Genomic DNA, 13156 nt, shown 5'->3' with positions numbered 1-13156 from the left:
GGCTATAGTCGCGTCGGCTATAGTCGCGTCGGCTATAGTCGCGTCGGCTATAGTCGCGTCGGCTATAGTCGCGTCGGCTATAGTCGCGTCGGCTATAGTCGCGTCGGCTATAGTCGCGTCGGCTATAGTCGCGTCGGCTATAGTCGCGTCGGCTATAGTCGCGTCGGCTATAGTCGCGTCGGCTATAGTCGCGTCGGCTATAGTCGCGTCGGCTATAGTCGCGTCGGCTATAGTCGCGTCGGCTATAGTCGCGTCGGCTATAGTCGCGTCGGCTATAGTCGCGTCGGCTATAGTCGCGTCGGCTATAGTCGCGTCGGCTATAGTCGCGTCGGCTATAGTCGCGTCGGCTATAGTCGCGTCGGCTATAGTCGCGTCGGCTATAGTCGCGTCGGCTATAGTCGCGTCGGCTATAGTCGCGTCGGCTATAGTCGCGTCGGCTATAGTCGCGTCGGCTATAGTCGCGTCGGCTATAGTCGCGTCGGCTATAGTCGCGTCGGCTATAGTCGCGTCGGCTATAGTCGCGTCGGCTATAGTCGCGTCGGCTATAGTCGCGTCGGCTATAGTCGCGTCGGCTATAGTCGCGTCGGCTATAGTCGCGTCGGCTATAGTCGCGTCGGCTATAGTCGCGTCGGCTATAGTCGCGTCGGCTATAGTCGCGTCGGCTATAGTCGCGTCGGCTATAGTCGCGTCGGCTATAGTCGCGTCGGCTATAGTCGCGTCGGCTATAGTCGCGTCGGCTATAGTCGCGTCGGCTATAGTCGCGTCGGCTATAGTCGCGTCGGCTATAGTCGCGTCGGCTATAGTCGCGTCGGCTATAGTCGCGTCGGCTATAGTCGCGTCGGCTATAGTCGCGTCGGCTATAGTCGCGTCGGCTATAGTCGCGTCGGCTATAGTCGCGTCGGCTATAGTCGCGTCGGCTATAGTCGCGTCGGCTATAGTCGCGTCGGCTATAGACGCGTCGGCTATAGTCGCGTCGGCTATAGTCGCGTCGGCTATAGTCGCGTCGGCTATAGTCGCGTCGGCTATAGTCGCGTCGGCTATAGTCGCGTCGGCTATAGTCGCGTCGGCTATAGTCGCGTCGGCTATAGTCGCGTCGGCTATAGTAATGAAACTTAGCTAATAGCAAGAAATTTACCTCATACAGTTTTTAAGCTGTTTTTAAAATTGGTTGAATGTGTGGCATAAGAAATGTTTTTTCAACAATATGATTAAGCTATGTCTAAAGCTCTCAAATATTTATGCATTAGTTTTCAAATGTTACAAATTTTAAATGTTAGAATGGTAAATATTTATTATGATAACTTAGTTCACACTTTTGGGCAAAACTTTTTTATTACTAATTCACTGCTTTGTATCCATCTGGCATACAAATAGCAAGTAGCATATATATAGCAAGTTTTCATTGTTGCCAAAAGTTGCAGATTTTTGATAAACTATACTTGGATAAGTTAGAAACCCATAACCTTGCAAATAGTAACATTTCCTATACATACATGTATATGGAATATGTGACAGTAAACTCGCTCATAAGCATATACATGTATATTTAATTTTGAGCTACATGTAAGAAGTTTTTCTGACTTTTTTTTCCAAAAAATGCTTCATTTTATAACTAGTAGTCTTCATATTAGCACACAAGCTCAAAGTAGCACCATTACTCTTGGGCATTTATCCCTTTATGTATCTTCATAGACATGGTCTTGTAAGCATACACTAGCATGCATGCTTGTCAGCAATAAATACAAATCTTCTCTTACAAGATTTGGTATATACTATACCGATATATGTACAGTATATATTTATATATTTATACATATTTATATACATGTATAATATATATGAAACAAGCAAAGTACACTAGAAAGGTTTTGAAGTTACTACCGTGTATATAAAATGTTTTATTGCAGGTGTCAAGTGTTCCTTACATTCCTCAAACACTTGGCTCTACAGAAACCTGCCACCACTTCAAGATAGTTCTTCTTGCAAGTAACCATAAGGCTCGATATGTCATGAGAACGTTGAAACTTTATAAGGTATTACAAACATATGGCTTGTGTGACACTGCCAATTTCTCATTTCGATAAGTGTAAAAAAATGAACCATTCGCCATTGTAAGTAAGTTACTGTTAGGATCTAAAGCAAATCTATTCATTCACCAAGCGATCTATTTCTTTAGCATACAAAATACTGTTTAGTTGCATTAGTAAAAGTTATTTTGGTTACAGTTAATGCTAAAGTTAGATATTTATTTGTTTTTCATAATTATTATGACTTCTCTTTGTTATAGTACTTATATTTTTCCTTTGAATATGAAGCAGTATTTTAAGCACATATGTTTAACCAAAATGTTAAAACCAACTAATGTTTATGCAAGAATAGCTGAACGTTCAGCATCGCTTGAGTGATAAAAAAGTCTTTGTACAGAATAAGTTTTTATGAACTTATAACAACAGATACCATTCTAACTTTTAAACTTTTTAATATGAGAAAAGTGCTTTTCTGGTTCAAATAAATCAAGAAAAAAAGACATTTTAACGGTGTTTAAATGTGAAATAATTAGCTAGTAATGGCTAGATAATCTCTTTTGCTGCATTAATTACAAAAATAAATGATACAGTTAATACAAACTAAGAAAAAAACTGCAACAGAATGTTGAACTAATAATAATATTGAAAGCACAGAAGCGTGTGTATAAAACAGGTTAATGTTACAGCAAAAGCTCGTTGTATTCAGAGTTTTGATAGACTATACCATTACTTCTCGATACTAGTAAAAATGTATAGCAGTGAAGCGCCGGCTGGTACTTTGACCAAACATAAAAAGGTTTCAGCTTTGATTTTTTTTGTAAATGTGTTAGCAATTACAGGAGCTTGATGGAATCATTAAATTTTTAATGGGAATGACAACCTCGAAAATTACAATTGAAAAAGGTGATGGTCAGAATAAGTTTCTAAAAACTGTGAAAGGTCCCAAACACAAAAGGTAATAATGATAAAAATAAAATTATATGTTTAGCGTGTCCAATGGCAATAAAGGTGGATATGGTAAGAGCATTGAGAATAATAAGCGTAACTTAGCTTAGTGGCTATAGGCACGTGTTTGAAAAGTTGCGATTTGTATGTCACAAGTTCATATCCAGTGCAAAATGATTCTTCATACCCAGTTTAATCCTCATAATTAGAACAACTGATGACAAAATGACATGATGACAGCCAACGAAATACATTGATATATACATGTATATATACATATATACATGTATATATATATATATATATATATATATATATATATATATATATACATACATTCATATACATATATACATGTAAACATATATATGCGCATATATATAACACTGTATTTATAGCAAATTATATAGTTTATACACATATATATATATATATATATATATACATATATATATATATATACATATATATGTATATATATACATATATATGTATATATATATATACAATATATATAAATATATATATATATATATATATGTATATATGTGTATTACATGTGTGTATATGTGTATATGTAACTACAAATATATACCAATAAATCAATAAAACCGACTATAAATTTAGATAAAACACTTGATAACTATTAGTTTCATGCTTAGTAAGAGCATTTTTCAGATAAAGTGCTTGTACCAGTTTTGGTTACTTTATATACAGCTAGAACAATTAAAATTACTAAAACTTTGTAGCTGGATGATTATGCTCGTTGAAGAAGTCATAGAAGGTATTAAAAATTGACAGCAGAAATTTGCTACCGTGTCAGCAGGCGCTGATGAGTCAATTGCGTTTTTTCAATGAATCAAGGTGTGGCCTGCACATGATATAATTTTTTTATTTTAGGAACCAAGTTAGAAGAACAAAATGTATATACATATAATATATATATATAAATATACATATATATATATATATAAATATATATATATATATATATAGATATATCTCCTTTTGTAGGTTACACCTAAATTTCAGCAACGTTTAAATTTTGTTGTAGAACAGAGAAGCTCGTATTTTGAAGCAATTTGAGTTTCAGTTTTCTGGTGATCTGAGTTCTCCAGCTGAAATGAGCCTTTTCATAGATTTAGCTAGGAAAGTAAGAACTCTTCATGCGGATGATGATTGCCCATTACTTGTTCATTGCAGGTATGCAATTAGGTTCTCAAATTTGTCTCCCTCTGTTGTACGTACTTACTCAAATTGCTTGTGATGATGTAAATACACTTGATAAGATGTACAGGTGGTATAAACACTTTTTGGAGTGTAAAGACCAGTGATAATTGGCCACTATGAAGATAAAACTGTTAATTCTCTGTCTTGATTTAGCTATCGCATCTTTCTAAATATAAAGCGTAATTCTTTTTACTAAAGTGTAAACAGACATAAAAAGTTTATCCAAAAAAGTACTCAGTTTATTTTAGCTTCTGTGTTATGGCAGATACTTGTTGCCATCATAAGTTTAGTAGAAGCCACCGTAAAGACATAAAACTAGCTCATCTTGCATGGCTGTGTACAGTGCAATGGCAGTAGCTTAATGGGTGTTGGCTAATTCGAGATATAAATGTGCTACGCTGCTAGGAAGCTAGTGTCTACCTGTAAAAGAACAATAGCTAGTCCAGCTTACAACTTAACCTGACTGGTTTTTTGAGAAATATAGTAAATAAAGAGATATAGTAAACACATTAATATAGTGGGGGTTCAGGTAGAAAAACTAAAGATTATTGTTTCATATATCATTAAATTCCACACCAAAAATGCAGTGCACATTGAGGTTATCTAGAACTAACATTCACATCTACACATATTATAAAATTTTATCCGCACAAAGGAGAGCACTTTAAGGCATCTTTTTAAGTATTGTGAGTCTGAAATTTTATCTAATGATTTTATCCGAGTAAGCTCATCATCCGTGAAGAAAATCTATTGCTTTAGTTCTTTAGCCTTCAATTTTTAAATTCTAGTTCATCTTGCTATATATTAACTTTAGTTCCTAATAATCATACATTATCTGCAAGTTTTCCCCATAGATTTTTGATTAGGCTAGAGTGTATAAAGTCATTCTGGTTCTTGAAAAGAAAGTCAATAATCCAAACATATTTATCTCTCACTAAAACTTGCAAGGGACTTACCAAACAAACAATTGTATAACCCGCGTTTGTGAAAAGCATCTAAAGCATCAATATTTTCATCAATTCAAAATTTAGAATGAATGTTGTGATCAATGACTGTCTGTACGAGTTAGATCAGAATGGCCAAACTCTGTCATTATTTTTGATTTGGATAGTTAAAGAGCTGGGTACCTTGTTGCCCATCATGCTAAAATAAATGTTTTGCAAAGTTCTACTATTTGACACTACTCTTTTTATAAAGACCAAGTATACAAAATGACTAAAACACTAGGTAAACAATGGGGGCAATAGAAATTTCATGTTTTTTTCATTTTTAGCTTGGTCTATGTAGAATTTCATTATAAACAAGTAAATTTTTTTTAGAATTTTGAGCAAAATTGCATCTGCTTTCACTTTGCAGAATTTGCAGGCGGTGTTTGCGTAGCGATTTATTTTTTCATACTGTTAAAGCTACTTTATCATCAATTTGGAAGAGCTAGGCTTTTTGCTCTGGCACCATACACTTCACCATGCTTGCAACTTTAGATTGTTGTAGGTCATTTTAAAATTTAAGTTTTGGTGCAAATCATCGTAATCCTGGCATTAAATTTACTCACAGCATAAAGCCCTTATCTTCGTTTAAATATTTTTCTACAGCAAGGTTTAGAAATAATTTAAACGCTTATGTTAAATTTACTGATCAGACCGCTTCATTTCATCACTTGTGAGCTTCTGTGTTGATTTAGGCATATGCTATGTTTTTTGTATCTTCAACAATATAAATAATATTTATATTATTAAATATTATTTTTGGCTGATATGACTATCTGATAGGCTTCGGGATGTTAAATCCTGAAGCCAATCAGTTAGTGAAGCTTCTCATCTTATTCCTAATGTGCGGTTAGTGTAAAGTACGGATGAGTTGAAATTTCAAGTTCTTTTTTAATTTGAGAGCAGGGTTTACCAGTCTTTTGTTGTCCTGATCTTAAAATGGTGTACACCAGCTGTTTCAGCATGCTTACTTACCCTATAGATTAAGTTTCACCTCAGTCAGTGAAATCCAAATGGCTGCATCCAACGAGAACCTAACGTAAACAACCTATTTCTGTGCATGGCATCTTTATTCACGATTTTCTCCGTTTCAGATTTTAAGAGTTTTTGCTGACATGCTTTTCAAAAATTCAAAATATCTCAGGAACTACTTAAGCTAACTTTAATACTCAAAGTGCTTTAAATCCTCCACTAAACTTTGCATCTGGGTGTGTTACTAACTCAAAATCTGAAAATCCCTCATTTTGGTTGATTTTCATATGAGAGGTCACAAATAGTGAATGTAATTGACACTCATGTATGCTATGATTATACTGCTATAAAGTACCGCACTGTATTTGCAGCACCCAAATGCATTTTTGTGTGCTGATAACTGATCTGGTGTAAGTCATTTTTCATGTTAAAAGAGTCTATAGATCTAAATACATAAAAAGCTCAATATTAACACGTGCATGCATAATCAAGGGTTCAATGGTCTCAATATATGAAAGTCTGGCTTCCTATAAATGAGAGGTCAAACTTGTGTACATAAAGCCTGTTTAGCCTTGACTGTTATCTGTTTTAGAGTTTGTCAGATTTCTGTGAGCCATAATATGTATGGGTCATTTTTCTATAACTGGTAACCTAAAAGTACAGCTGAAAGTGGTTTGTAAAAAAATAAACCATGTTACTTTAAAAAAATTGAAATTAGTTTTGATGCTCTGAATACATAAAAAAGAGATTTGCGTTCAATTATTTGTAATTCAATATTTGCAGTCAAGAAGCAAAGATAGGTTTGTACATTGGACTAAGCACTCTTTTGGAGGAAGCCAGTTCACAGGAATGTGTGAATGTTGCAAAATGTGTCGAGAAGATTAGAAAGAGGAGGCCTCAACTCATTAAAACAGAGGTAGGTTAAATATGTAGCAGTATAAAAATATTGCAAAATCACCATATAATATATAATATAATGAAGTTGCTAAAAACCAACCTAGCATTGTTTTCTCAAACAAAGTGCTTCTTGTTGCCCCTTACCAAGGTCAATCCCATCTTGATTTAAAAATATACAGTATATGTTTTTAAAAATGTTATTCTCATCTCATAGTTAAGACATTACTTGTCGTGTTTTCAATCTTGCTATTAGATTTTGATAAGTAAAACATATTACAGATATTGTAAATGTTTGTACAATGATCAGTGGTAAGGGTTTACAATTGCATGTAGTTTTGATCCAAGTATTGTGGTGGGACTCATGTATTCTACTTTCTGTGCTTTTAATTAAAAATGCAAAAGAAAATCTTAGAAAGGTGAAAATGCTCTCTCACTTTCATGGTTATATAGCAGATACGTTACCCGAGTAGCTTTGGCTAGAATCGTAAAATACTTATAAACCATGAACCAATTTAATTAACAACTTCATTTAAATAGATCAAAATAATGCAATGATTTTATTACTTAACAGCACTTGTTTTGTTAAAAGAATTTTAATTAACATATAAATAAAAAGGTGAAGTCTCTCAGGCAGCAAAAGTACACATAGGTTGTTAGATACTGTTGTTGATAGCAAAAGAGAAGTTTAAGGTGATGAAAAACAACAATAGAAAAGTGTGTCGACCAATTGAAGAAAACTCTAGTATATATATTTGATTAAACCACCCTGAGCAACATTGATTTTTTTTGCCCATCAAAATTGTATGCACTTTCTTTTGTCTTTAAAAATGGGAAAACAAGCTAAAATAGGAACTTGCTTAGGCAACTGCACAAAGACACTTTAAAGCAGTTTTTGAATCATAATCAGCAATTATTGTCTAAGAGAAGGTAATAAGTACACACTGTACTTTGTAGTTGTTAATTAAGTAGATAGCAATCATTTAGATAAATTTTTGATTTATATAAATTACAAATGGATTTACATTCAACCTAATTAATTGCATGTCCCATAATATTACTTGTTTTTCAATGCTAACTTTATGATAAACTTGCAGTAATACAAGTACTAGCATCTGTTTAAGCCTAGTTCATGGGTCATTCACATTCTAGTGCTAAATGAAATACCTCATAATTCTAGAGAGAGTATCGCGTTCTCTATGAGACTTTAAATGAGGCTCTCAAAAATGAAGCATATGTCTGCAAGAGAGAATCTTTGAAAACAAAGTTGGAGACAAAAATGGACATTATTGCAGAAGAGTATCAGGTAAACCATAGTTTATAAACTCTAACATTTTAGGATAATGAACACTATTAATAATGTGTATTTTTACATGTTACTGGCAAGTAAAAACAAATTTTTGCCATGAAAAAATTTGAGCAATTTTTAGCACTTTGCGTTTTCAATTTGGTTACTATACAATTTGTAGAAAGAACATACTGTATCAGACAATTTTAATGTTATTTTCATGTTTCTAAAGCCTTGCACTTACATTGTAACTCTTTAGTATATTTTTGCCAAGCATGTGGAAAAAGTTTTAAGATCGTTTTTTTTTCATACCAAAGACAAAACTACTGTCTCCTAAACTGTTCACTGTAAAACAATGATAATGTGGTTGCAAAGTTAAAATAGACATGATACAACCAACCTCAAATGTTTCCAATATAAGTCTCTCAATAAATGGTGTTGTGTAAAGCCAGAGCAATACAAATTAATATAAATTGAATGTGTTGATTATTTAATTATTTTTCTCACTATTAAAGCAAAGCTGTTATTTACAATAGCATGGAACGTGGTGTCCTGACTTATCTACATATGAATACCGAGTTCAGCTAATTGCCCTTAAACAGGTGCATTAGTAGTGCCTCAAATTTATAGGTGTTAGCATCGATTAGAGTAACAATTATAGCAAACGCTAAAAATTTGAAAAAAATAGTAATTGTTACTTTTGTTCTATTTTAGCTGGGAAGTTATGCTGTAATGTTTTTTATCTGTCCTTCACTCTATGAATCCTTGAACAGCATTAACAACAGCTTGATAAAATACTTGTAGTGGACATGCATTGCATACATCAATTTTAATACACAATTTCATTTCCAATTATAAAACAGACTAGGGCTATGGTGAGTCAAATAATACATTTCAGAAATAAGATATTATGATTAGCATCTATGCAAGTATGTTAAAAGTGGTACAAGTAATATACTCACAGCTTATTCTAACCTGAGACTCCAGTGAAAAAGTTTAGGCAAGTTTTCAAAACAAGAGTTACTAACTTTGGACTGTAGTAACGCAAAAGCACTTCTTGTTAAATACCTTTCTAACACCATCAATTGTTATTTTATGACATTAACCATTAATGCATAGGTGACAAGTTTGCACCCTGTACACTGAACTACGATCTTTTCCTAAATGGTCTGTGTTAATGGTTTCTTTTAAATCAACATTTATTTTGTATAAACATTTTACAGCGAATCCAAAAATTGCTGATGAAGGCAGAATCTAATGAAGGTGGTCTACAAACAAAAGGTAATACAATTTGGTTTTTTAATTTTGTTTCTGTTGAAAGAGCTTACATACTCATTCATGTTGGCGAATAATATTGTTTTCATGGTTAGTGCAAAAAGTGTTCAAACTCTCTAAAAATCAATAGCTTTTATTAAATAAAATTGACGGGCTTAAATAACACACAGCTAGTAGTCTTTAGCATACTTGAATTATTGATTCTTGTTTATTTATTAAGTTAGGAGAAGGTTATTTTTATGTCACACTGCTATTTGATATTTAGCTCTGAATCTGATATTTTATATTGTCTATTTGTAATTAGTGTTAATTTGCATGGTTTTAGACAGTTTGATGCATGGCTTGACAGGACCAGATGGGTTCCACATTCTTGATGTAAGTAAATTGACTTTTATCTCACGATACTTATGTGAGCTAAAAATACAATATGGCAAATGCTATATATTATGAATATAATGATATACTGTGTAAATTGCAGTCTAATAATGCTATTCTCCAAACTACATATAGCTCCAAACCATTACCAAACAATTACAACTGATAGATTGACAGAATGGAATGCATGAGTTGAGAAACACGGGATATACGTTACTAGACACTCACAATGATGTAATGGTTGTCTAGTTTATATTTTAATGACAACACTAATCATTCTCTGTTAGCAGACAATAGGTTTCAGATATCGGTTTGTATATAAAAACACTAATTAGTAGTTAAGTATGTATCAAGTGATAAGAATGCACTATAGAAAATGTAAAGAAAAAAGTTTCCTTTTTGACCAGTTCACTTAAAGTACAATAATAGTTAATTAACTTTCTTTTATTGCTGTCTTTGAAAAGTTTTTAATGTATAATACTATTATTAAAACTTTCCTATTACATCTTTTTTGGAACTCATTTCTGCCAAAGGAGACTGGTCATTTTGCCTTTCTATTGCACAGGCAAAATATGTAGTATATTTTTTATAAATGAGTCTGAATAAAAAAGGTTGCAATTAAAAAGCGACAGTATGCAAATCACTGCATTCTGTACTGAATTAAAATTTATCTCCTGTAAAACTTACCAGCTAAGTTTTAATTCTTATTTAAAGCTTTGCTTGGCCTCTTTAAGCAAATATTTTGAAAATGAATTTCTCTTTTTTGCATTTTTTCTAACTTTGATAATTTAATAAACCCATATTACAAAGCACTCAATGTTGGATATGTAGGCTGCTTATTGCTAAAATTATTCCAGATTATTCAAGCTAACGGCAAATATAGCGTAAACTACATGACCTGAGTTCTATTTTCATTACCGATGAAAAGGCTGACTTACAATAAGCTCTAAAACCGTCAGATACTTTTACAAATAAGCTAAAAACTTGTGTATTACTGCAGCAATTCAAGTGCTAGACTGGCCCAATACAGGTGCTGACAATTCCCCATCAAATATAGAATGTTTATGTAATGACTGGCTGTTAATTAATACTGACTAATAAACATTTCCAGGGATAAATCACTCTGGTATAAATAATTAAAACAGTTCAAGTAAAAAAGGTCATAGAAAGTGTGCAACAGTGACCAATTGACTCACTTCAAAAATATTCATAAAATTACAACTATTTTTGAATAATAGGATGATTGTAGAGTTACAAAAGGACAGGTCAGTTTATCATTGGATCAGCACTAAAGGAGCACCAGGTGGAGGCATTTTGGAAAATGATCTGGTCTGAAGACATCAAAGTAATTGCTATGTTAGGATCTCAGGTACTTATCACAAATTTCAATCAGTTTTTGTTGCATTTTTCTTTTGCGCTAACAGATCATGTTTTAAGCATGTCCCATACTCATAGCTAGTTTCAAACCTGTTTGCTAAAACGTTTGCAGCATCCTATAGTTTTTTTTATTATTATGCTACAATAATATAGTTCAAATTATTTAATTATCTGTTTTATGTTGTGAATAAATAATAAGAAAGCTTTAAATTGTTTTGAGTGCTTTTCAGAAGTAAAATTATAAGCTGCTAAAATAATGACATAGATGAAATTAATTTTTACCAGGCTAGTCCAAATTTATTACAGGAACAAATTAAGACTTTTACAGGGCAATGTACGACTTACCTGATTTTGTGGTTAATCATCTGTATTTCTAATATTTGTCAGAAGTTTTAATGTTCATTGCAGCCAGATTTCTAAACTAAAAATAGTATTTTTTTATTAGCATAATAAAATTTGAGTTCTATCTTTTACTTCATTATTGATAATAGCTGGTCTAAAATGGTTATTCAGTTTTCAACAACTACAATGAGATAGATCAAAAATATAGCAACTTCAGTGCAAATCTTTATGAAGTTCTGGTTGTATAAGATGAAAAAGAAAATAAATCAAACAAAAGAGGGAAGAAAAGTAAAAAAGAGGGTAGGAGGACGTCAGAGAGTAAAATATGGAAAGATTAGGGTAATTGAAACAAAATCTACATATAGGGAAAGATAGAGAGAAAAAGAGAAGAGTGAAATAATAAACCTAATTAACTAAACATATTTTATAAGCATCTTGCGTAAACAGTGATTTACTGTTTGTTAATATTCCCATTTCATGTCAAAAGTTTCGGTACAATCAACTAATAACTTTGTATAAGCAAAGAGTTTAATTGTAACTTTCCCATCTTAAAAGCAACTACAAAGAATTTTCATATATGTTTAGCAAGCTAATTACTGTTCAGCGGTCCACTGTGTTTTCTTTTAATCTAACATGCCACAGTTTTGTCACCATTGACCGGAGAAACATTTTATAGCTTCATTTATGCATGTACTTATCGATTATATGAAAAAAATCTGTGACCTATAGTGCATTTACACAATCAGTTGGAAGGAATCTGTTTTGCTGTTTACCATTGCTATTGTAAATACTTTGCCGATGGGTTTTGGGGTTTTCTAATAGTTTAATTGTTTTGAGTTGATTATTGAAAAACTGTTTAGGTTTTGATTCATTAAGTTGAGTTCAGTTACTGTAAAAGTGCCAGTTTGCCTTACACAATTATTCTTGATTTCAGCATTTTTCTTTTTGATGGCCATCTAAGGCGTTGAGGCACAAAAAAGGTTCGTTCAAATTTAGTTGAAAGACCATTTCTTGTATATAAAAGTTACATCTAACTTTCACTATAGCACTTAACTTAGACACCAAGTATTATCATATATCATGCAGCTTTTAAATGACTTTTATGACTTTTAAAAGATTTTTATGTAGCCTCTTTTCTCTCAAATTTTGGCAAAGCGCACATGTGAACCAATCAAATTATTAAGTTATACCTCTATTAGAATGAGTTTTGTGGAAAAAGCAATCTAAATTTTGTATAGTTGATATGCATGCTCATGCAATAAATTTTGCTACTATGTAATCAATTTATATACTAAATAAATAATGAAGAAGATAATTTTAAAAAAGTGGGGAGTAATAAATTATTGCATGAATCAAATCAAAATTTTATAAAGTTTTAAAAAAAAAGGTATGAAAAAATAGGCCAAACTCAAAGTAGAAATATGTGTACAGTTAGTAGCACTGGC

General features: G+C 32.7%; 1 protein-coding gene across 1 annotated transcript in view; it reads left to right on the top strand.

The window, feature by feature from the left end:
* LOC137390208 (receptor-type tyrosine-protein phosphatase U-like) overlaps positions 1 to 9951 on the top strand; it is a 32259-nt gene extending 22308 nt beyond the window's left edge. The window contains exons 22-26 of the mRNA XM_068076508.1: positions 1908 to 2033; positions 4027 to 4175; positions 6944 to 7076; positions 8235 to 8360; positions 9943 to 9951. Of these exons, the coding sequence (XP_067932609.1) occupies positions 1908 to 2033; positions 4027 to 4175; positions 6944 to 7076; positions 8235 to 8360; positions 9943 to 9951 (543 nt within the window). The remainder of the gene's footprint in view (positions 1 to 1907; positions 2034 to 4026; positions 4176 to 6943; positions 7077 to 8234; positions 8361 to 9942) is intronic.
* Positions 9952 to 13156: the final 3205 nt, after the last annotated feature.

Source organism: Watersipora subatra, chromosome 1 (assembly GCF_963576615.1).
Source record: "Watersipora subatra chromosome 1, tzWatSuba1.1, whole genome shotgun sequence".
Lineage (NCBI taxonomy): Eukaryota > Metazoa > Bryozoa > Gymnolaemata > Cheilostomatida > Watersiporidae > Watersipora > Watersipora subatra.
Note: the sequence above shows the minus strand (reverse complement) of the source record. Positions and strands in the feature narration are given on the sequence as shown.